Source organism: Cololabis saira, chromosome 21, assembly GCF_033807715.1.
Source record: "Cololabis saira isolate AMF1-May2022 chromosome 21, fColSai1.1, whole genome shotgun sequence".
Lineage (NCBI taxonomy): Eukaryota > Metazoa > Chordata > Actinopteri > Beloniformes > Belonidae > Cololabis > Cololabis saira.
In genome coordinates this window covers 38,217,658-38,243,192 of record NC_084607.1, presented here as the reverse complement: position 1 = coordinate 38,243,192, position 25,535 = coordinate 38,217,658, and the positions used below count along the sequence as shown (strand labels likewise).

Genomic DNA, 25,535 nt, shown 5'->3' with positions numbered 1-25,535 from the left:
AATAGCTGGATGTCATCCATGTGGAGGAGGACGCTGAAGACTGCTCTGCAAGCCAGGTGAATATGCCTGAGAAGGTTTTGGTATGCAGAACAGCAATGGGGACAAAATACCTCCTTGGTATATACCATGTTTGAAAGTAACTTTTGCGACTGCTTTGAGTCGACCTTCGGAATCGTCTTCCACAGTTCTGGATGAAGGGTTCAGATTAGATTAGTGTCCTGTTGATGTTGTGCAACTCTTCTAGTATCCATGTCTGCTGCATTGTGTCATCTGGGTTCTTATAGTAGATTCAGGAAGTGCAGAAGTTGGTTTGCCTTATTTTACAGTTTAACAGTCTTATTGACTGTCTTGTCAACCAGCAGCTCCACTGGTGTTTTTCCAACTCCCTTTTTGGTGGTGTTGGAGCCATGCACCTACTAATGTGTGGAGCCATGCACCTACTAATGCGTGGAGCCATGCACCTACTAATGCGTGGAGCCATGCACCTACTAATGCGTGGAGCCATGCACCTACTAATGCGTGGAGCCATGCACCTACTAATGCGTGGAGCCATGCACCTACTAATGCGTGGAGCCATGCACCTACGCATTAGTAGGTGTTCACAATGTGAATGCGTGGAGCCATGCACCTACTAATGCGTGGAGCCATGCAGCTACTAATGCGTGGAGCCATGCACTTACTAATGTGTGGAGCCATGCACCTACTAATCTTGGCTGCCATGATACCTGACAGGAGCTGTGGTCTGCTTGCAGATCCACTAGCCTTGGGGCATTGGGGTTAGTGTTGCCTCTTTCTCCCAGTATTTTTCAGCAATGATGTCGTAACCTTGCCACCGTGAATCCACTTTAGATGGTTCAGTGGAAAACACCCCGTGGTGTTAATCTTGTAGCCGAGCATCTCAAGAGTCACAGCTGTTGTGCTGTACATCAGCTGCTTGGTCCCACAGTGCCCCTAAAGCTGGGCATACACTGTGCGATATTTTAAATCGTTTGAGACTGCCCCATCTCACACTGCACCACTAGATCGCGGGGTTCAAAAGTTCACAGCCCACGATTTATGGTCTCACACTGTACGACCCGATGCTCGGATGAGACCCGTCTGCTCACACTATACGATCATAATCCTCCCGTCGGACCTTTCTGTACTGGAACTCGAGGCTGGTTTTGGGGCAGGGCTCCTCCCCACCCGATCAAAGGTTATGGGGATCCTTTATTTTTTTTATAATTTTATTTTTTTATATATATAAAAATCCCAAAATATCTGTACCGTTTCTGATTGGGTGGGCACTGCGCATCATTTTTAGACACAACAATGAACGCATACCGCAAAAGTTGTGTCTCGGCGGAGGGAAGTGTTCAGAACAGCGCAGAGCGCACACTAAAGGCTGATTTATGGTCCCGCGTTACACCAACGCAGAGCCTACGGCGTAGGGTACGCGGCGACGCGCACCATACGTGGGAAATGCATTTTTTTTTTGCTATTAAAACATGATTTGTAATGTGAATTTGCAACACTTAAACTACAAATAATAGTGTTTGACGTGGCATCAGAGATTGCGCATGCTCTCTGCGAAAGGATGAGGCAAATCGGGTCGTAGCTGCTTCAACTGTGCGATTCCTTCACGAGGAGACACCAGGATTTCAAACACGCTTGATTTTCTTGCGACCTCACGATTTGTGATCGGGAGCTCGTCGTGAGGTGTTAATCTCTCATCGTTACCCCACGTACACTGCACGAGGCACGAGCAACGATTGGGTCCAAATCCGTCCCGATCCAAAAAATTGTCGCACGACTAGAAAATCGACTCAAAACGAGCCGATAATCGCACAGTGTCTGCCCGGCTTTAGCGTTGGTAAGGGCTCACATAGACAGAAGATATCCAGCTTGGTTATGCTTCTCAGATCACCTGTCCTCGTGGTCATGTTATCATGGCACATTAATGAGGCTTGGTACTTGTTCTCCAAAGGTGACCTTCCACCTGCCCCTGTTGCACTGAATTTGAAACATGCACTGAAACATGGGAGGAAACTGGAGCACCTGAAGAACATTGACTCCACACAGGAAGGCCCCATCTCAGGACGCTTCCACTTGTGATACAATAATTAACCACCATCCCACTGTGCTGCCCCCTCTGCACTTTAGCAACACATTCACCCATTTTCCATGGCCAGTTGTAAAGTGGACAAATGTAATTCCTGGTTTCCCACGCAGCCAAATAAATCTTGATTTGCAAAAACAGCTCTTTTTCAAAGAATATCCTTACAAAGTGTTTAAAACAATTATGCAACAAGAACATTACAATGATGGTCAATGACACCAGAGAGGGAGCACACAGTACCTGCGGCCAGGTTGAAAGTTCTTCCCTTTATGGAGCTTTGAACTGGAGAGAACCAATTTAACATGGAGCCAACCACAGGAAGCTGTCTCAGCATCCCCTGTAACATAACACAGTAAACACTCAAATATCTTTAATATCCCTAATTACTATTTGTGGTATTACTAAACATACAATCCTCAAAAAAAAAGATACCTCATCCAAGAGTTTCTCCTCATTGGCTTTCTGCAGCTGCAGTTCTGCTTCGATTATTCCTTTCTTCACGACCTCAGTCATGTTCTCCAAAAGCTACAGAAGCAAGAATCAAAAGTGTTGAGAGATACGACTTACAAGTGAACAAATAAATCTGAGGTGTGGAGACTGCGTAGTACTACCAGTGATTGATATGGTCTCTGGGGTTTATCAATGAAAGATTGCAATAACTACCACAGTTGTTTCGTCACATCCAAGAAATGAATACATTTGGGGGTGGTTGGGGAGCCCTCTCAAGTATGCCCTGGACAGAGCTTTTGGTGGCACCAATTCAAGATCATTTTTCTCTTGTTGGTTTGTTCTCTTGTTAATAATAATAATCTTACCCACACATGATGTGGCATGACATGACTTTAGTGAAGGTGGAGGTCCCGCTAAAGGCTTGTTCCCTCTTACAGGAATTGTTGTTGCCACAGTAGAAGCTGCTGTAGATTTGTATTTGCTGCCCAATTTGATATACTTCCAAATGCAGACATTTTTGAGATGCTGAGGGACCACGTTTACGTCATAATAATAATAATAATAATAATTAAAGCTGCAAGCAGCAATGAACGGGCCCTCGCACTCACGGCCACCGCCCCCCATAAGCATATCAGAAAAGACACCACCCACGACTTCCTATGTCAAACCATTCAAAAGTTATAGCAGAAAAAAGGGACAACCAATCAGAAGAAGGGGCGGGGCTAATTCAGGCCAATGAAGGTCAAGGAGTCCATACAGAGTCTGATGACACCACCCACGACTCTCTATGTCAAACCATTCCAATGTTATAGCAGAAAATAGGGACAACCAATCAGAAGAAGGGGCGAGGCTAATTAAGGCCAACGAAGCTTAAGGACTCATTACAGAGTCCCATGACACCACCCACAACTTCCTATGTCAAACCATTCAAAAGTTATGGCAGATAAAAGTATTCTAGGGGGCGCTGTTGAGCCGTTAGGCCACGCCCATTAATGCAAACCATGAAATATCAAATTTATCGCCAAGTCTGGCTTGCATGCAAAATTTTGTGACTTTTGGAGAACTATCAAATATGGACCAATCACATGAAGGGGGGGGCGCGCCTTTTGGCGTCTAGCGTCGCCACGGTAACACTTTTGAAAGAGAAAAGTAATGCGTGTAGTCGCAGGATGAAGACGCACATTTTGATGTATAACACACCTGGGTGCACGTTACGGTTCGGGCTGAATTAACTGCCGAAGGAATGGCATAAATTTCGCCAAAATGACACAATTTATTCAAAATGGCCGACATCCTGTTCGGTTTCGGCCATGGCTCCAAGAGACTTTTCTTTAAGTTGTGCCATGATACAGGTGTGTAGCGATTTTCGTGCATGTACGTCAAACCGTATTGTGGGGCTTGAGGCACAAAGTTTTCTAGGGGGCGCTGTTGAGCCATTTTGCCACGCCCATTAATGCAAACCATGAAATATCAAATTTATCGCCAGGCCTGGCTTGCATGCAAAATTTGGTGCCTTTTGGGGAACTATCAAATATGGACCAATCAGATGAAGGGGGGGTGCGCTTGTTGGCGTCTATCGTCACCACGGTAGCACTTTTGAAAGAGAAAAGTAATGCGTGTGGTCGCAGGAGGGAGACGCACATTTTGATGTATAACACACCTGGGTGCACGTTACGGTTCGGGCTGAATTAACTGCCGAAGGAATGGCATAAATTGCGCCAAAGTGACACGATTAATTCAAAATGGCCGACTTCCTGTTCGGTTTCGGGCATGACGGCAAGAGACTTTTCTTTAAGTTGTCCCATGATACAGGTGTGTACCGATTTTCGTGCATGTACGTCAAACCGTATCGTGGGGCTTGAGGCACAAAGTTTTCCGGGGGGCGCTGTTGAGCCATTTTGCCACGCCCATTAATGCAAACCATTAAATATCAAATTTATCGCCAGGCCCTGCTTGCATGCCAAATTTGGTGCCTTTTGGGGAACTATCAAATATGGACCAATCAGATGAAGGGGGGGCACGCTTGTTGGCGTCTAGCGTCGCCACGGTAACACTTTTGAAAGAGAAAAGTAATGCGCGTAGTCACAGGATAGAGACGCACATTTTGATGTATAACACATCTGGGTTCATGATACGGTTCGGGCCGTATTAATTCTCGAAGGAATGGCATATATTGCTCCAAAATTACGTGATTCATTCAGAATGTTCAAAATGGCCGACTTCCTGTTCGGTTTCGACCATGGTGCCAAGAGACTTTTCTGTAAGTTGCAACATGATACAGGTGTGTACCGACTTTCGTTCATGTACGTCAAACCGTATTATGGGGCTTGAGGGGCAAAGTTTTTTCTGTCTGAACCAATCAGATGAAGGGTGGGCGCGCTTTTTGGCGTCTAGCGTCGCCACGGTAACGCTTTTGAGAGAGAAAAGTAATGCGTGGTGTCGGAGGATGGAGACGCACATTTTGATGTATAACACACCTGGGTGCTCGTTATGGTTCGGGCCGTATTAACTGCCGAAGGAATGGCATAAATTTCGCCAAAATGACACGACTAATTCAAAATGGCCGACATCCTGTTCGGTTTCGGGCATGATGCCAAGAGACTTTTCTTTAAGTTACGTCATGATACAGGCGTGTACCGATTTTCGAGCATGTACGTCAAACCGTATCGTGGGGCTTGAGGCACAAAGTTTTCAAGGGGGCGCTGTTGAGCCATTTTGCCACGCCCATTAATGCAAACCATTAAATATCAAATTTTTCGCCAGGCCTGGCTTGGGTGCAAAATTTGGTGACTTTTTGGGCACGTTTAGGGGGGCAAAAAGGCCCTCCTTTCGTCAGAAAAATAATAAGAATAATAATAAAAAAAATACAAATAATTCCTACAGATACAATAGGGCCTTCGCACTGACAAATAATTCCTACAGATACAATAGGGCCTTCGCACTGAAGGTGCTCGGGCCCTAATAATAATAATAATAATAATAATAATAATGAATTTAACTTGTAATGCACTTTCCATTCAATGAATCTCAAAGTGCTACACTTAGATCATTATTCATTCATACACATCCTCACTGGTGGTGGTAAGCTACGTTTTGTAGCCACAGCTGCCCTGGGGCAGACTGATGGAAGCGTGGCTGCCATTCCGCGCCAAACGGCCCCTCCGACCACCACCAACATTCATACACATTCACACGGGGCAAGGTGGGTAAGGTGTCTTGCCCAAGGACACTACGACAGCAACTGGGATGGAGCGGGATTCGAACCGCCGACCTTCCGATCATTGGATGACCCGCCCCTAACGTCATCCATTGTTGCCCGCTCCTCAATAAGGAACGGAGCTACTGGCTTTAGAGTTTGTATATAATTGTCATGGATGCTATAGGAGAGAACAATAAAGTCATAGTAGAGATTTTAATAAAAAGGGGGAGTAAAAAAAACACCCTAAATATGTTTAGAACTACGAATGAACTCTTCTTTGTCAATTTTTTCCCCCTTCAATGTCGTAATTCCAACCCTCTCTCTTTGTCCTGACTACAGGCCAGCGCAGCACCATCAAATTATTATTATTATTATTCTTCAGTGGGACTAGGCCAGTCTGCTCAGAGAGACTGCAGAGTTGCCGCTGTGACTGCTGCTGCAGCAGCTGCTGCTGTGACTGCTGCTGCTATGACTGCTGCTGTGATTGCTGCTGCTGCTGTGACTGCTGCTGCAGCTGCTGCTGCTGTGACTGCTGCTGCAGCTGCTGCTGCTGTGACTGCTGCTGTGACTGCTGCTGCAGCTGCTGCTGCTGTGACTGCTGCTGCTATGACTGCTGCTGTGATTGCTGCTGCTGCAGCGACTGCTGCTGCAGCGGCTGCTGCTGTGACTGCTGCTATGACTGCTGCTGCAGCGACTGCTGCTGTGACTGCTGCAGAGACTGCTGCTGTGACTGCTGCTGCAGCGGCTGCAGCAGCAACTGCTGCTGTGACTGCTGCTGTGACTGCTGCTGCAGCTGCTGCTGCTGTGACTGCTGCTGCTATGACTGCTGCTGTGATTGCTGCTGCTGCAGCGACTGCTGCTGCAGCGGCTGCTGCTGTGACTGCTGCTATGACTGCTGCAGCGACTGCTGCTGTGACTGCTGCTGTGGCTGCTGCAGTGGCTGCTGCAGCGACTGCTGCTGTGACTGCTGCTGCAGCGGCTGCAGCAGCAACTGCTGCTGTGACTGCTGCTGCAGCGGCTGCAGCAGCAACTGCTGCTGTGACTGCTGCTGCAGCGACTGCTGCTGTGACTGCTGCTATGACTGCTGCTGCAGCCACTGCTGCTGTGACTGCTGCAGAGACTGCTGCTGTGACTGCTGCTGCAGCGACTGCTGCTGTGACTGCTGCTGCAGCGACTGCTGCTGTGACTGCTGCTGTGGCTGCTGCAGTGGCTGCTGCAGCGACTGCTGCTGTGACTGCTGCTGTGACTGCTGCTGCAGCGACTGCTGCTGTGACTGCTGCTGTGACTGCTGCTGTGGCTGCTGCAGCGACTGCTGCTGTGACTGCTGCTGTGACTGCTGCTGCAGCGACTGCTGCTGTGACTGCTGCTGCAGCGACTGCTGCTGTGACTGCTGCTGTGACTGCTGCTGCAGCGACTGCTGCTGTGACTGCTGCTGCAGCTGCTGCATAGTTGCCGCTGTGGCCGCGGAAACAGTTGCTAAATGTGTCGCGATGTTGCTTTAAAAAAAAATATAAAAAAATCACTTGATTGGTCCCGATTCCTGATCACATTATCAGATTGGGACGTCACTCTTCCCTCTCGCAGGCCCAAGTGAGCTGTAATAAGAACAGTTACCCTTCCACTTTCCTCGATATCCTTCCCCAGGGCAGCGATTGTCTGCACTAGCTCTGGGATGTCAATGTCCTCAGTCACCATGCCCACGAAGATGCAGTTGCCTTCTGCCACAAGCTCTGGGCCTGAGATGAGAAGAAAAAGAGACAGCATATAAGAAAAAAAACCTAAAAGTTAAAAAGGAAATCTTAGCTGTGAGAAAAGACTAACCTGGAGAGAAAATGATGCCAGTGTCAAGGTCTTGTAGTTTTTTAAGCAGCTCACTGTTAATTTTCTCCAGCTCCTGTTTTCTTCTACTCTCATCCAGTTCTCCAGCCTGCAGTTCGTACCTGGACAACAGCACATCCATCACAGTTTAAAATCCCATCCTACTGAAGACATCAGGTAAGGGTTACAGTCAGTGCGTTTACATACACTAAAACAAAGTCCAATTGTTGCCTTAATCCGACCAATATCGAATTTTTAAAAGTCATGTATGCACCTTAGCCGGGCTGTAGTCCTATTTCGAGTTATTCCAGCATTTATACGCAACCGAGCTAGTGACCGCCCCGGCACTCCGCCTTCCGGAAGTGACGAAACCATGAAAGCCAGAATATCAACACAGTAGGAGAAGAAGATAACGAACTACAAAGAACTGGAAGAATGCCAACGCAAAAGCCAACGCAAAAGTGCGTGTGGCGCCACCTAACGTGGCAGAGTCGAACGCACCTCCCTAAATGATCGATTGTCTTCTCACACATGTATACTCCAGTTTAATCCTTATAGGATAGTGTTGCCAATAGCTTGATTTAGATGTGCATGTAACCGCACTGACTGTTGCATATGCCACACATTTGTTTCCTCTCTCAGCAGGAGAGTACACTTTCTTATTTAACTGAGCCTATCCCACTTTTCTCACATTACAGATTCAGGAGGCATGGCCGTCTGCACTCAGCTGTTCTTTGAAAACATTCACAAAACTATAAACCGAAGTGATGGTGGGGAAGGGTTCCAGAGTCTTGGAGTCACCACCCCAAAAGTCCAATCCCCACCTGTTTTGAAATGAAAACGATGCACCAGAAGCAATCTCTGCTTTCCACATGGCTTAGAGAAATTGAGAAATGTATTGTATATTTTCTCTGGTAAAGTTTCAATACTTCTAAAAGACAATTTCATTTGATTTAAAAGAAATATGCCGTTTCTTTGGCGACGTATCAGGAAATTAGAAGGACACTCTGATAAGTGTTCATTGTTGACTCTTCATCAAAAAACCCAGATTTTCCACCGGTGCAACGGGCTGGTCTAGCAGACTGGTATAGTAAAGGTATCAAGGTAGTTGGAGACTTGGTTTAGGGCTGTACACTCATCACATTCCAGCAAATAAAAAATAATTTTGGGATCACTCACAACAATTTTCTTAAATTTTTGAAAGTTCATAATTTCAGGAGTTCTCTGGTGGTTTTTGTCTCTCTCCGTTAAGGCTTAATTAAGGTTCTGCGTCAAACCAACGCAGAGCACACGCCGCAGCCGTGACGCCGTATTGAACCCTTCGGACTTCTCTGTCTCTCCATTTGGTCGCGGTGCAGTACCCCCCGCGACCGCTAGTTAGCGATCTTTTTTTGAATGGTTTATCCGACTTTTTCCAGTCACAGTGAATCAAAGAGATAAGGACAACTATTGGGCAAAAAAACAAACAAAAAAAAAAAAAAAAATCACACATAAACAAAGAAAAGAGCCCTGAAAGTTCACGACTGCTTCAAACCGGAAACCGGAAATGCGTTGCTTCCAAGCGAACCAATCACAGCCCTCTCCGTCTGCGTGTGGTCTGCGTCGCTCGACACGTAGTTACAATTTTTGGGAGGTGCACGTCAGTGACGGCGCAGGTGACGGCGTGTGGTCTGCGTGGACGAAAAACAACACGCCGTAGGCACGGCGCAGTTTTGACGCAGAACCATATTTCGGCCTTTAGAGTCAATGTTAGTGGAGAATAAACAGCTGAAATTCATAACCAAACGAGCATTTACCCTGTAGCCTCTTAAAGGAGCATGAGGCTCCTTTTAAGAAATGAGACTCTCTAGCGCCACCCTTCACCACGACGGCCGTCGGGGGTACTGCAGCCAACAGCAAAGCCGGCACGGGAGAACGGGGAGAACGCGCATGCAGCGTCATGTGACGTCACATCCGCAGGACAGCGCGGGAAATTCGGCCCCACAATTGCAGCACATTTTGCAGCACACAGCCTGTTCAAGGCAACAGAGAGATACGCTAGAGCAGGGGTTCCCAACCTTTTTTGTGCCAAGGACCAGCAGAAGTATAAACAAAAAGCTCAGGGACCGGTTGACAATTTATGTCAATTTTAATAAACATTTCAGAAAAAAACAATGTATTTTAAAATGCAGGCTATCATCAGCGACGTTAGCTGATGTTGTGGCCTTTAAAACTTGTTTCTGCAAATCTAACTCACGTTTTTTCCTTTCGAAAAAATCCACTGGTTTGTCTTTGAGAGAAGGATGTTTCGTATTTAAGTGTCTTTGAAGCTTGGATGGCTTCATTGCTTCGTTGGCGAGCGTTTCTCCACATAAAATACATAGTGTGTTTGGCGTCTCCAAATCGCCCGTTGCAACAAATCCGTATTTTATATACATAATGTCGTACTTGCGATTAAAGCTTTTGCTTTTCTTTTTGGTAGGATTTTCCACTTGTTCATCACTATTTCTTTTACTCGAACAACCAGTAAAGAAACGGCTCATGGAGGTTTGCTGAGGTCCGCTCATCTCTGCAGCTGACTGAACCTAACCTAATTAGGCCTATATGACAAAAAAATGCAAAAATTGTTTTCTTAAATTTAGTATGAGGTTGCTTTAATGATGATAATAAACACGAGAAAGATGGCTACTTCAATGAAAAATAAATATTTTATTCAACTTTGCTGCTGTTCATACAAAAAGTAAATAAAAAACAACAATTTTCACCTGTTTCAAGTAGATTTTCACTTGAAATAAGTAGGAAAATCTGCCAGTGGAACAAGATTTTTTTGCTTGTAATGATAAGATAAATCTTGTCCCAGTGTCAGATTTTTCTACTTATTTCAAGTGAAAATTTCCTTGAAACAGGTGAAAATTGTCAAATAAGTTATTTTTCTGGTGTTATTTTTCTGGTGATGACTCTAAATGTTGAAATAGCAGTAAAACCACATTCATTGATGAAATGACATAAGGGATGGAAAGGGGGGATGGCAGTTTTACAGGGGGGATGATTTGGACCCTTTTTATTTCAGGGGGGATGATTTGGACCGTTTTTATTTCAGGGGGGGATGCCACCCCCCCTCATCCCCCCTCAACTCCAGTACTGTTTGTTGCTAGGCGACCGAAAAAAGTTTTTCCGATCTGGCGCCCTTTTTCCACTGGTTTGGACATACAGTATAGCTACAGCAAAATGTATCTGTCCCTGCTTCAAAAAAAAGCCCTGGCTTTAGTTCTTCTGAGGAGGAGACGAGCAGCAGCAGCAAGGATTCCCCCAAATCCTGTCTTCTCATGAGGATTTCATGGACCCTCCATGAAATCCTCATGAAGACAGGATTTGGGGGAATCCAGGCTCGTTGGAGCTACAGCTCCATGATGACCAGGTCTACTTCAGATTGAACAGGGAGCAGTTTGACAGCCTGTTGGGGAGTGGGTCCTCAGCAGGATGACAACCACCTTCTCTCCTATTGGTCGCACCGAGATGCCCTCACAGCGCGATGAAATTAAAAAATGTTCAATTCAGACGCAGGCAGGTGAAACGCCCGTGGCAGGTGGACTCTCGCGCGCCGCCAAGCTCGCCAGCAGACTCTTGCGCTGCGGTAGCACATACACGATGAATGGGAAAGCCGGCGGCGGTCGCCGCTTTGCGCCCTCCTGAAAGGGGCTTAATACTGTTGGCCCCTGAAGGTTACATTTGGCCCCATAATGGCCCTGTTTCAGAAAATTCCTAGAACCGCCAGTGCCAAGTTTTTTTACCCGCAGCTGCGCTGAGACGCAAAAAAAAGAAAAAGCTGCGCTGAGACCCTGCCGTGCAGCGCGGCTCTCGGCAGAGATTGTATGAGGTGCAGTGAAGTAAGATGCTTCACTCCATTGGGAAAAAAACGTCTGGTGACAATTGCCGACAATTTTGATTATCGCTTTTTGTTGACAACGTCAACGAATCGTTGCAGCCCTAATTATGATCGGAACACAAGCCATTCCACGGCCCGGTAGTAACGGCTCTACGGACCGGTACCGGTCCGGGGACCGGGGGTTGGGAATCACGGCGCTAGAGGGCTCATTCTTTTTGATTTGGAACGCTTCATCTGACATTATTACTAGAAAACTTAAAACGTATACGAATATTTTTCATAAATCCTGCCTCAATCCTGCTTCAAGCTCCTTTAACTGATGATTCTGAGAAAGCTAGAGCCAAGAGGCAACTGGACCTGGCTAGTATAATAGAACCAGATGCTTGGGATGCTTTGTTTAGCCACTAGTGTTCTTGCATCCGATTCAATATGGGAAAGACAATTTAAGATTTTGCATAGAATCTATATCACTCCTCAGGCCAAGCATAGAATGAAGCCAAACTTTTCCGATGCTTGTATCAAAATTCAAGCCTATGTAGGTTCACACTTTTACCGTCTATGGAGTTGTCCTCACATTCAGCAATTTTGGTCTACAATTATTTCACAGTTTCATAAAATTTTTAAGCACCCTTTACACCTTGGTGCAAGGACTTGCCTGTTGGGATTAAAGGAGGAGCTTCCAGCTGAATTCAGTAACGGAGATCTTTTACATTCTGATGCACTGTGCTCGAAAAGGCATTCTGGTTATGTGGATCTCTGATAAGGCTCCCATTTTATCTCAATGGCTGCAAACTGTGACAAATGTCATCCCATTTGAAGCCTTCTCCTCTGCCCTGAGGGACAAACCAGATTTGGGATCCTTTCTTTAGCCTGATTTAAAGTTATTCTATGCAACTTCCTAGAGCTAGCAAGAATTTTGAAAATGGCCCCTTTAAGCCCCCCCCATTCGGTCCGAATGATACGGATTGGTCCAGGTCCAGGAAGGGAAAGAACCAATCAGATGCCTTGATTTTAAACCACGTCCCCCCGCCCAGTCCCATGCGCGCACTCGCTTCCAGCAGCCCGACGTGTTCACTTCCCACGGGTCCTCCTGGGCTCACAGTGTCCCAGTGTAACCCCCTCCCTCCCTCCCTTCTGCCACGGACCCCAGTATATAGTTATTATGTAGTTATATCCAGAGCAGCTCGGTCCCGCTGTGTGTGACCGGGGAGCGGGAGCCGTTAGTCCGCTGCTGCTGCTGCAGAGGCTGCTGCTGCTGCCGCTGCTGCTGCTGCTGCAGAGGCTGGGGGACACGCGGGGACACGTGAACAGCCGCAGCCGTGAAAATGCCGCAGCAGCTCCGGCTCGGAAGCTGTATGTGGTCCGTGGGGATGTAGGCGTCTCACGGGAGCGGAGAGCGCCGGTGAACGGCAGCGCGCTGCGGTGCCGTGCGGGCTGTGTTGCCGTTGGCGTAGACGCCGTAGGGTACGGCGTAGCTGCGGCTTTAGAGCCTGCAGCGCACCGCAGCGCTGCCGTGCCGTTCACCGGCGCTCTCCGGGATGGAGACGCCGGTGGGCACGTTTGGGTGGGCACGTTTGGGTGGGCACAGCCCCCCCCTGCCCCCCCTAAAACCGGCCTCGCTTACAGGTGAATGAGACATGGGGTAGTTTTGCTGTAAATGTGCTGTCCAAAATGTTTAATAATCGTATGCGCGTTCGTGTTTGTGGGGGCGAGGCTTTGGACAGAGCGCTCGTGGGTGGGGGCGGGGGGGGCGGGGCTTAGAGGAAGCGCCACTTTCAAATCTTGCTAGCTCTAGGAAGTTGCATAGAATAACTTTAAGGTTCTGCGTTAAACCAACGCAGAGCCTACGCCGTTGCCGTGATGCCGTCGTGAACCTTCAAACTTCTCCGTCACTCCATTTCTCCGCGGTGCAAAACCCCCCCAGAGCACTAGTTGATACTTTGTTTAGCTTCCGGCTTTTCCCGTCACAGTGAATCAAAGAGATAAGGACAACTATTGTGCAAAAAACCAAAACCCAAAAAAAATAAAAATCACACACACACAAAGAAGAGCGCTGAAAGTTCACTACTGCTTCACGAACCAGAACCAGAAATGCGTTGCTACCAAGCGAACCAATCACAGCCTCTCAGTCTGAGTTGGGTCTGCGTCACCGACGCGTAGTTACATTTTTTGGGAGGTGCAGGTCAGGCTACGGTGTAGCTACGGAGAGACTCCCGCGTAGCCGCCTACCCTACGGCGTAGGTTTAAAGCAGAACCAGAATTCAGCCTTTTGACTCCAGATCTAGATGACTCTAGAATTTAGATGCCGCCACATCTCAAAAGATAAAGTCAGGACTTATAGAACTGGCTTGGAATAAGAATCTAAGTTTATAGCTTGATGATCCTCCACCGTATGTCTACTTGCACCCATGAGCTCTATATTGTTTTCATTGTGTTGTTTTTTTAATCTCACTGTACCCATGTATAACGACAATAAAAGTATACTATTCTATTTACTGCTTAGTTGTGAAAAATAATAAAAGAATATAAAAACAAACAAATAAATAAATAAAACTGCAAAACACTGGAGGTCTTTTTCTTACATTTATGATGAAGGGTTATTACAGGCATGCTAAGCAACAACTTCCCATTCCTGTTTGCAAACAATAGCTTCCAGACGTGAACCCTAGACTGAGCCTGACCAGCTGAGCGTTGGGCGGGCGGCAGCAGGCACACGTCTACAAGCTGCTCAGGAAAACCGTGGGAGCTAGGAACATGAACAAATATGGGAACTAACAAAAATGTAAGTTTTTTTTTCTTGGTTGTTAAAAATGTTCTGCTTTTCTCAGCCAAAGGATTCCTTAAGACTTTAAAAAGAGCTTTATTCTATTTGCGTAGAAGATGGTGATTAAGTGACGTTTCCTACCGGACAGCTCCCAGACCCGGCAGGCTGAGGTCTTCTATGTATCTCAGTGAGGGGGAATGGCGGTGAATCTCCTCTCTGAAGGTCTGTCTCAACCCCATGGTGGAGCTCAGAACAGACGCCAGCTCCACAAGGTTCTGCACCAGTTTCTCAACATCCTCTTCCTGGGTCCACAGAACTGAATGGAAAGGTAAAGTCAGTCTAATATTCAAACTTCCTGTAACAATACTTATCATATTAATAAGGACAAGTGTGTGTGTCCATGTCCATGTGTACATTTGTGTTACCTGAAGCTGTCAAGAGGGGGCTGAAGCGAACGCACGTGCCTTCGTCCTCCAGCTCCAACACGTCTACTCCGCTGGTGGGAACCAGCTGAGACAGCTGTCCACCCAACTAAATACACAATTAGAAAGAAAGATATCGTATGAGCGAGTTCGCTGGAAGTACAAGAGGCCTGATCAAAATTAATAAATTAAAAAAAGAAAAAGATAAAAAAAAGTTCTGAATCTTTAAATTTAACATACAGCACTGTGTTGCCAAATAACCAGATATCGTCAAAACTACTTGAAATGCATATACATATAAAATAAGTAGAGGGGACCTGGCGAAGACGATTGCATCAAAACATACACAAGTTACGCTACCACTGTACAGGACTGTCTCAGAAAATTAGAATATTGTGATTTTCTGTAATGCAATTACAAAAACAAAAATGTCATACATTCTGGATTCATTACAAATCAACTGAAATATTTCAAGCCTTTTATTATTTTAATATTGCTGATCATGGCTTACATCTTAAAAAACTCAAATATTCTATCTCAAAAAATTAGAATATTCTGGGAATCTTAATCCTTAACTGTAAGCCATAATCAGCAATATTAAAATAATAAAAGGCTTGCAATATTTCAGTTGATTTGTAATGAATCCACAATGTATGACATTTCTGTTTTTTTTTAATTGCATTACAGAAAATAAAGAACTTCTAATTTTATCAGACAGTCCTGTACAGCCTTCAGCAGGGCAGAAAAAGCACCAAGAGAAGTTTGGAAAAATGACGGCAGCCTACACTAGCATACGTCTACCACTGCCACGGCTCACACTTCTACCCTCATTGATCGCAAAGATAAAGACCAATCAGGACACAAATGTTTATTGATGTTTGTGCTGTAAAAGACAGAAATAAATTGGACAACACAATCATTGTAGTGTTAAATTAATTTTCTGCAAAAACGCCACGAGATTTCAAACATTTTTGTACTAAGCTAAGCACTCCGGTGTTTCAAGAACATGTAGGTGAAAAAAATTAATCCATACAGCTCTTTTTCAAATGAAAATAGTCCTGTGCGTTGCTGTAAAACATCTCAGAGCTGTTTTTTGCAGGTCAGTGACACACGGCTAGCAGCAAGCAGCAAGTCAGCGACTGGAAAACGTTTTTTGTGCATAAGTTTGCCTTCAGTAAAGGTTTCTAAAGAAACTCATTCTTCTGGATATATAATGTGAGCAGGTATTACCTCTGCTTTTGTGTAATTTTAACACATTACAGAATAAAGTAAATTTCAATGACCAGGCAGTAATACGAAATCAACTATAGAGGAATGCAACAGAAGCTTTTATTCAACATTCAATGTTTTTCCAGCATTTTCATTTGAGTAAAAGGTTAAACTATTTATAAATCCTTGCACTGCTTTTTTTGTTTTTGTCACCCTTTTCTACTTACCACTGGTTTCACAACATTTTTGGTGAAGGTAAATACACTTACCCATCGGTTGAAGGTATCAATCACTTCTTTCTCTTTGGCACTTAAGAGATCCGCTGAACCCCAACTTGACCCTTTGAACAAATACGACGATGAAGCAGTACCACAATAACAACTTATGTGACTGTTTTAGTAAAGCTTGTTTAGAATCAATGTAATGCTTTTCTTGTCACTAAATACTCGCTATTTAAAGTTATTTAAGCATGCAAGTAAATTCATGACAGGACTCAGCCTCACAGGGAAATGTGTAATCACCAAACCTCCTCCTTTAATTCTGGTTGTGTTCGGTCAGGCTGATCATTTCTATGGTGGTACTTTTTGTCAGAAGTTTGAGAACTGCTCAGCTAAAGTATTAATTTATGTATGTTTAAATGATTGTGTAAAGTGCTAGTATTTAGGTATCATATAATAATAAGCTGTGGTTTACAAAAATAAATTATGGTCACTTCATTGGAAAGTTTCTGCTACTTTAAAAAACAAATAATCTTTTTTACCATATTTAACTAATTAACAAAATAATTAACTTCTGGACCACAAACACAGAAACCTCAAGCCTGGAATCATTGCTGCCTATTTTAGTATAATAGTACAGTATATGTATATAGAACAGTAGGCTATATTTGTATACACAGCACAGTATTGAATAGTACAGTAGAGTTAAGTACAGATTATAATAGAAACGCAGATCAATCCAAATCAATTTAGTTGTCACACAGAAGACAATAAAACCTTCTGCAAGGAACCATGGCATGTCATCACTGCGTATATTTTACAGAATTTAAAAAAAAAGCCAAAAAAAGTGCTGGTAGAGGAACGTGCAGTGTGTTGGAGCTTTACCTGCATTCAGGTCTGGGGAAAACTTAAACAGCACTACGGAACAATTCAGTTCATCTTCCACCTGTTGATACACAAAGACACAGAGCACATATAGGACTGATTTAAAGCAGCACAGAAGAACTGTAGCCCATTTGAGTACAGAGGATCTTCTTATACGCAACGAAATGAAGGTCTTACAACACTAGGTGAGATTTACCGTTTTGATCTCTTGCTAAGGCACGCCCAAATTTTCTTTTGTAATGCCTTTCTTTAGTCACAATTGCTTTTGTTTTGATGCCTCCTCTAGCTCTGTGATGTGTGACATCGGACCATGAAGTGATGCACTGTCGACCAGGAGAGGAGAAGCGCAAGATGATGCTTCCTAAAAGGTTCTTGAACTGAAGCACATACCCCCTCTCTTTTTTGGAGCTAACATTTTTTTTGTTAGGTAATCTTCTTTCAAGGATGCACGTGTCTGATTCATGGTAGCTTTGATATCAGATTCATGCAAGACTGGGGCTGACATGATGGCTCCTGTTCCTGGAGAGTGAGTGTCACCACCAGTTCTGCATAGTGCCATCAGGTCTAAGAAACACAGCTTGGTTATCAAAAGATATGACCCATATTACAAAAGAGATTCAAGTAGTTCTTAATCTCACTTGGGGACTTTTTTGTTAATTGCAACTCAATCTCCATTATAATCAAGCACGCTCAAAACCACTAATGCATTCAAGGTAAGGCACAGAACATAGACTCAGTTCAGTTTAATTAGATGGTACTTGAGTGATTCCTGAAGGAAAACGTGGCAGAAAGTCAGTGCAGAATGAATTCCCTGTAAAGAGTCAGTGGAAAAGGTCACAGCTGTGAACAGCAATGGTGTCCCGTACTAGTCTGAGTTGGATCAAACCCAAATTATATAACTGAAAGCATTCACTTTTGAATCACCGTTTTGGAGAGGACGTGTAATGTTATCCAGTACTGGAGTTGAGGGGGGATGAGGGGGGATGGCACCCCCGCCCCCCGAAATAAAAACGGTCCAAATCATCCCCCCTGAAATAAAAACGGTCCAAATCATCCCCCCTGTAAAACTGCCATCCCTCCTTTCCATCCCTTATGTCGTTTCATCAATGAATGTGGTTTTACTGCTATTTCAACATTTAGAGTCATCACCAGAAAAATAACTCCAGAAAAATAACTTATTTGACCCTTTTTTACCTGTTTCAAGTACATTTTCACTTGAAATAAGTAGAAAAATCTGCCAGTGGGACAAGATTTATCTTCTTATTACAAGCAAAAAAATCTTGTTCCACTGGCAGATTTTTCTACTTATTGCAAGTGAAAATCTACTTGAAACAGGTGAAAATTGTTGTTTTTTCCAGTGACGAGTCTTGTTTTAAGTGTAATGAGATTTTTTTTAACTAAAATTAGACATTTTAACTAGAAATAAGACAAATATTCTTGTTAAGATTTTGAGTTTTTGCAGTGATCCATGTTACTTATCCTGTGAAGGACAGAGTCATATTGATAAGTTCAGAAAACAGTTTTTTATTATTGTGTTTTGATGTATTTGATGTAAGCCCAGTGGATATTTAAAGCTTACAGAAGGCTGCATTTAACTGCTGCTATGTCATTCCTGCAGTATTTCTGCAGGTGTTTTGGTCACTGCTATTATTTGTAATATATTATATTATTTGTAATCAGCACAAATTATCTGTCCCCATATGATAAAATCCACCATCCCCCCTGATTTTTTTTCTCGAGTACTGGTGTTATCCGTCCCGTTTGCAACAGCATCTTTCTGTGCAGCACCAGCTGCAGAGAAGCTACCACCACAGAGCAAGAGTGAGCGGCTCTGATGCAGCTACCCCAACAGATCACTGACTTCCTCTTGCAAAGACAGAATTTTCAGTAGTGGGTTCATAAATTATAATAAAATACACACACAACACCCCTGAGCTCATATTAGTGAAGGAAATGGCCTGGAGTTAGAGAAAGAGAAAGCCATTTTTGAAAAATGGAGGAGGAGTGGGAGAAATGGGGCGTAGGGGCTGCGAGGGATGAGCATAGACCCGGCATGTTCCACAGAGAAGGACTGAGATAGGCAGGAGTGGTGACACCGTACCGGGACAATCTCTGACTATCAAAGGCTAAGATGTTGATATCGGTAACACTTAAATAAGGTCACCCTTCTAAAGGGTTTATAAACAGTTTATAATCAGGGATGAAATCCCCCCATTCTGTGCTAATCCAAGATGCCAGCAACCTTACAAGAAGCTCACTGTGATAGAAATTATTTTATTAACAATAGGAATGAACTTCATGAGGTAATGCACCTCGTCTTATCTCAAAAGTGTACTCTCTCTTGATGGAGGATGCTCCAAAACTAGGTTTACATAAATCAAGACAGAAATGGGAGTTGGGCTTGGGTGTGACGATGGGTACATAGCTCTGGTCTGAATTGTGTCAAGAACGTCTAGCTGCCACTATTAACTCCAGATACAGGCGACCTATTATAACCTTCTCCATCAGTCCTATCTTACGCCCCTGAAATTGCATAAAAACCCTGAGATATCCAGCTTGGGTTTTAGATGTGGTATAGAAGAGTAGCTCATTCCTGCACTGCACTTGGTTATGCACAAAACCTAACACATTCTGGCATGATTTTTCTGACATCATTACAAAATGTCAAGGAGTGCATCTTCCATTAGATCCTCAAACCTGTTTATTCGGAGATACTACAAATATTTATGCACGATTAAGAAAAGCTCAAAAGAAGTTTCTCTCATTGGCCTTGTGTGTTGCCAGGAAGTGCATCGTCATCACATGGAAGTCTGACTCCCATCTTTCTATAGGAAGATGGTTTCAGAAATTAATAGCTGTGTTCCACTTGAAAAGTTACATATACACTCAGGAAAGACTATGATACTTTTAGAGGGATGTGGCAACCCTATTTGGCATATATGGACACATGTCAGCCTCTATGATGGACGGGTTGTAGATTTATAAGCTTGTTTTTGCTGTCAGTCCTGACTGTCGTCTACCTTGCCTCTCAACCGTTTTTTCCTCATTTATTTGTTATTATTTATGTTTTCTCTCCTTTTTTTTATTCCTTTACCTATTTTTCTCTCTTTCTTTCTCTCAACTTGTTGGACGGGTTGGAGAAGGGTTTGAAGTTCTGTGTTTGTGTTTTCATGTATACCTTGAAAAATGCTGAAAATAAAATACTCTTTAAAAAAAAAAACAATAGGAATGAACATAGTGCCGTACCAAAGTCATGACGGACCCCACAGATTTCAGCTTCAGCAGGAGCTGCTGACTCTGCAAAGGAGACAAACACAAGTCAGATGTGAAAAGTACATTTCACAGCTCCATACTTAATCAACAAATACAACTTCTAAAAACGTGGGGATATAATAAAAGGATCAATATGTTAATGTTCACACTGCACGTCTTAATGCTTAATTCAGATATTTTGTCAAGATCCAATTCTCTTTTGTGGTTGTTATGTAGAAATGTGAATGCGTGGTGTATGTATGTTATGAAGATGCTGGTTTGGTACGGAGACTTGTTGGAGGATCAGACCGTGGAACAGTTTAGACCCAAGTCCCGCCAGCACACACTATGACATTGATCACATAAGTGACATCAAAGACAGATGACATGCTACCTGACCGTTCAGATTTTAAAGTCACATTAAAGCTGCAAGCAGCGATGAACGGGCCCTCGCACTCACGGCCACCGCCCCCCATAAGCATATCAGAAATGACACCACCCACGAATTCCTATGTAAAACCATTCAAAAGTTATAGCAGAAAAAAGGGACAACCAATCAGAAGAAGGGGCGAGGCTAATTCAGGCCAATGAAGGTCAAGGACTCAATACAGCGTCCGATGACGCCACCCACTACTCTCTATGTCAAACCATTCAAAAGTTATAGCAGAAAATAAGGACAAGCAATCAGAAGAAGGGGCGCGGCTAATTCAGGCCAATGAAGCTAAAGGACTCAATACAGAGTCCGATGACACCACCCACAACTCTCTATGTAAAAAAATTCAAAAGTTATGGCAGAGAAAAGTATTCTAGGGGGCGCTGTTGAGCCATTTTGCCACGCCCATTAATGCAAACCATTAAATATCACATTTTTCACCAGGTCTGGCTTGCATGCCAAATTTGGTGCCTTTATGGCAACTATCAAATATGGACCAATCAGATGAAGGGGGGGCGCGCTTTTTGGCGTCTAGTGTCGCCACAGTAACACTTTTGAAAGAGAAAAGTAATGCGTGTAGTCGCAGGATGGAGACGCACATTTTGATGTATAACACACCTGGGTGCACATTACGGTTCGGGCGGTATTAATTGCCGAAGGAATGGCATAAATTGCGCCAAAATGACACAATTAATTCAAAATGGCCGACTTCCGGTTCGGTTTCGGCCATGGCGCCAAGAGACTTTTATTTAAGTTGCGACATGATACAGGTGTGTAATGATTTTCGTGCATGTACGTCAAACCGTATCGTGGGGCTTGAGGCACAAAGTTTTCCGGGGGGCGCTGTTGAGCCATTTTGTCACGCCCATTAATGCAAACCATTAAATATCAAATTTTTCACCAGGCCTGGCTTGCGTGCAAAATTTGGTGACTTTTTGGGCACGTTTAGGGGGGCAAAAAGGCCCTCCTTTCGTCAGAAAAATAATGATAATTAAAGCTGCAAGCAGCGATGAACGGGCCCTCGCACTCACGGCCTCCGCCCCCCATAAGCATATCAGAAATGACACCACCCACGACTTCCTATGTCAAACCATTAAAAAGTTATAGCAGAAAAAAGGGACAACCAATCAGAAGAAGGGGCGGGGCTAATTCAGGCCAATGAAGGTCAAGGACTCATTACAGAGTCCCATGACACCACCCACAACTTCCTATGTCAAACCATTAAAAAGTTATGGCAGAAAAAAGTATTCTAGGGGGCGCTGTTGAGCCGTTAGGCCACGCCCATTAATGCAAACCATGAAATATCAAATTTATCGCCAAGTCTGTCTTGCATGCAAAATTTGGTGACTTTTGGAGAACTATCAAATATGGACCAATCAGATTTCAAAATGGCCGACTTCCTGTTCGGTTTCGGCCATGGCTCCAAGAGACTTTTCTTTAAGTTGTGTCATGATACAGGTGTGTAGCGATTTTCGTGCATGTACGTCAAACCGTATTGTGGGGCTTGAGGCACAAAGTTTTCCGGGGGGCGCTGTTGAGCCATTTTGCCACGCCCATTAATGCAAACCATAAAATATCAAATTTATCGCCAGGCCTGCTTTGCATGCAAAATTTGGTGACTTTTGGGGAACTATCAAATATGGACCAATCAAATGAAGGGGAGCGTGCTTTTTGGCGTCTAGCGTCGCCACGGTAACACTTTTGAAAGAGAAAAGTAATGCGCGTAGTCGCAGGATGGAGACGCACATTTTGATGTATAACACATCTGGGTTCACAATACGGTTCTGGCCGTATTAATTCTCGAAGGAATGGCATATATTGCTCCAAAATTACGCGATTAATTAAGAATGTTCAAAATGGCCGACTTCCTGTTTGGTTTCGGCCATGGCGCCAACAGACTTTTCTTTAAGTAAAGACATGATAAAGAAGTGTACCGATTTTTGTTCATGTACGTCAAACCGTATTATGGGGCTTGAGGCGCAAAGTTTTTTCTGTCAGAACCAATCAGATGAAGGGTGGGCGGGCTTTTCGGCGTCTAGCGTCGCCACGGTAACGCTTTTGAAAGAGAAAAATAATGCGTGGTGTCGGAGGATGGAGACGCACATTTTGATGTATAACACACTTGGGGGAACGTTACGGTTCGGGCCGTATTAACTGCCGAAGGAATGGCATAAATTTCGCCAAAATGACACGACTAGTTCAAAATGGCCGACATCCTGTTCGGTTTCGGGCATGACGCCAAGAGACTTTTCTTTAAGTTGTGCCATGATACATGTGTCTACCGAATTTCGTGCATGTACGTCAAATCGTATCGTGGGGCTTGAGGCACAAAGTTTTCAAGGGGGCGCTGTTGAGCCACCTTGTTGGCCCATTAATGCAAACCATTAAATATCAAATTTTTCGCCAGGCCTGACTTGCATGCAAAATTTGGTGACTTTTTGGGCATGTTTAGGGGGGCAAAAAGGCCTTCCTTTTGTCAGAAAAATAATAATAACTAGAAAATTTCTGGAAATTTTGATATGGGCATGCCCTACCGCCCATTCGTCCCCTCTTGCTGCTTTGGTTTGGGGCTGTAGTGGTTGTGTTTAGGGTGGTTCTATGTCAGTTTGAGGTGTTTACGGTTGTATTGCATTCATTCCTGTGCTCCCAATAGTTATTAATGGGGCGCGCTTTTTGGCATCTAGCGTGGCCACGGTAACGCTTTTGACTGAGAATAGTGATGCCCATCGAGGCAAGATGGAGACGCATCTAACGATGTATGCCGTGCATGGGTGCACGTTCCGGTTCAGGCTACGTTAACGGATAGGTTTTTTTTTTCACCATGGTACAAAACCCCATCCGAATGAATGGGGCCATTTGGCCTGGATTTTGACATAAAATTTCCTTAAATCCCAGCTTCATGAAATTTGAATATGTTGACGGCCACAGCGTGCCGAGTCGGGGAACATTTGTACGATGTCTCTACGATAATCTGTCACCTAGCAACAAGCGTCCAAAGTCAAATGGAAATTTAAAAAAAAATGAAAGGTCAATATCGCAAAAATTTTAATAATTGGCATAATGAGCTTGTACGTTCCGTTAGTGCCAATCGGGCCGAGTGTTTGAAAGTTTGAACGATGTCTCTATGATAAAGTTCGACCGAGCAATAAGCGTCTGAATTTTTGCCTTTTTTTTTGCTTTATGGCATCTAGCGTTGCCACGGTAACACTTTTGACTGAGAAAAGTAATGCCCATCGAGGCACGATGGAGACGCATCCAACGATATATGCCATGCATGGGTGCACATTCCGGTTCGGGCAGCATTAACAGATTGTTTATTCACATGGTCCCCCATAAAAATGCATTGGTTTTTGTTGCCATGGTAACAAGCCCCATAGGATAGAATGGGACAATTTGGCTTTAATATCTCAAAAGCTGTAAACGACAGCGTAATGCGACCTCAGTATGTTGTAGTCCACATGAAGCTGAGTCTTTTAACGTTGGAACCAAGTCTCTGCGATACCGCGTTGCCGCGCAACAAGCATCCGAAGTTCCGTTAGCATCAAAATGAACAATGTGGAATATCTCAAAAACCGTAATAGCAAGCATGACGAGACTAAAATATGTTGCAGTACAAAGCGTCCCGGGTTGGTCAATGTTGTAATGATGTCTGTACGATAAACCGTTGCCTAGCAACAAGCGTCCAAAATAAAAGTGATTTTTTTTTTAAATTGAAAGTTAAATATCGCAAAAACCGTAATAACTAGCATGATGAAGTTGTATGGTCCTTTAAAGACTATCGAGCCGAGTGTTTCAAAGTTTGAACGATGTCTCTACGATAAAGTTCGGCCGAGCAATAAGCGCGGGAACTTTTGCCTTTTTTTTTGCTTTTTGACATCTAGCATTGCCACGGTAACCCCTATTACGGAGAAAAGTAATGCCCATCGAGGCAAGATGGAGTCGCATCCAACGATGTATGGCATGCATGGGTGCACGTTGCGGTTCGGGCCGCATTAACGGACGAAAAAAAGTGCGGAATAAGAATAATAATAATAATAACTAGAAAATTTCTGGAAATTTTGATATGGGCATGCCCTACCGCCCATTCGCCCCCTCTCGCTGCTTTGGTTTGGGGCTGTAGTGGTTGTGTTCGGGGTGGTTCTATGTCAGCTTGAGGTGTTTTTACGCTTGTATTTCATTCATTCCTGTGCTCCCAATAGTTATTAATGGGGCGCGCTTTTTGGCATCTAGCATTGCCATGGTAACGCTTTTGACTGAGAATAGTAATGCCCATCGAGGCAAGATGGAGACGCATGTAACGATGTATGCCATGCATGAGTGCACGTTCTGGTTCAGGCTACGTTAACGGATAGGTTTTTTTTTTCACCATGGTACAAAACCCCATCCGAATGAATGGGGCCATTTGGCCTGGATTTTGACATAAAATTTCCTTAAATACCAGCTTCATGAGATTTGAGTATGTTGAAGTCCACAGCGTGCCGAGTCAGGGGACATTTGTACGATGTCTCTACGATAATCTGTTGCCTAGCAACAAGCGTCCAAAGTCAAATGGAAATAAAAAAGAAAAATTAAAGGTCAATATCGCAAAAATTTTAATAATTGGCACAATGAGCTTGTAGGGTCCGTTAGTGCCAATCGGGCCGAGTGTTTGAAAGTTTGAACGATGTCTCTACGATAAAGTTCGACCGAGCAATAAGCGTCTGAATTTTCGCCTTTTTTTTTTTCTTTTTGGCGTCTAGCGTTGCCACGGTAACACTTTTGACTGAGAAAAGTAATGCTCATCGAGGCACGATGGAGACGCATCCAACGATGTATGCCATGCATGGGTGCACGTTCCGGTTCGGACAGCATTAACAGATTGTTTATTCACATGGTCCCCCATACAAATGCATTGGTTTTTTTTGCCATAGTAACAAGCCCCA

General features: G+C 44.2%; 1 protein-coding gene across 3 annotated transcripts in view; it reads right to left on the bottom strand.

The window, feature by feature from the left end:
• The window catches only part of pdxdc1 (pyridoxal-dependent decarboxylase domain containing 1), a 68,959-nt gene that overhangs the window by 9,161 nt on the left and 34,263 nt on the right, over positions 1-25,535 (bottom strand). For all 3 annotated transcript variants that reach the window (XR_009770710.1, XM_061711876.1, XM_061711875.1), the window contains 9 exons: positions 20,175-20,225; positions 16,929-16,989; positions 16,095-16,165; positions 14,620-14,725; positions 14,336-14,510; positions 7,569-7,687; positions 7,362-7,483; positions 2,531-2,623; positions 2,339-2,435 (listed from right to left, as the gene is read on the bottom strand). Coding sequence is in view for 2 of the 3 variants with exons in the window: in XM_061711876.1 (XP_061567860.1) it covers positions 2,339-2,435; positions 2,531-2,623; positions 7,362-7,483; positions 7,569-7,687; positions 14,336-14,510; positions 14,620-14,725; positions 16,095-16,165; positions 16,929-16,989; positions 20,175-20,225 (895 nt within the window). In the remaining variant the exon portion in view is untranslated. The remainder of the gene's footprint in view (positions 1-2,338; positions 2,436-2,530; positions 2,624-7,361; positions 7,484-7,568; positions 7,688-14,335; positions 14,511-14,619; positions 14,726-16,094; positions 16,166-16,928; positions 16,990-20,174; positions 20,226-25,535) is intronic.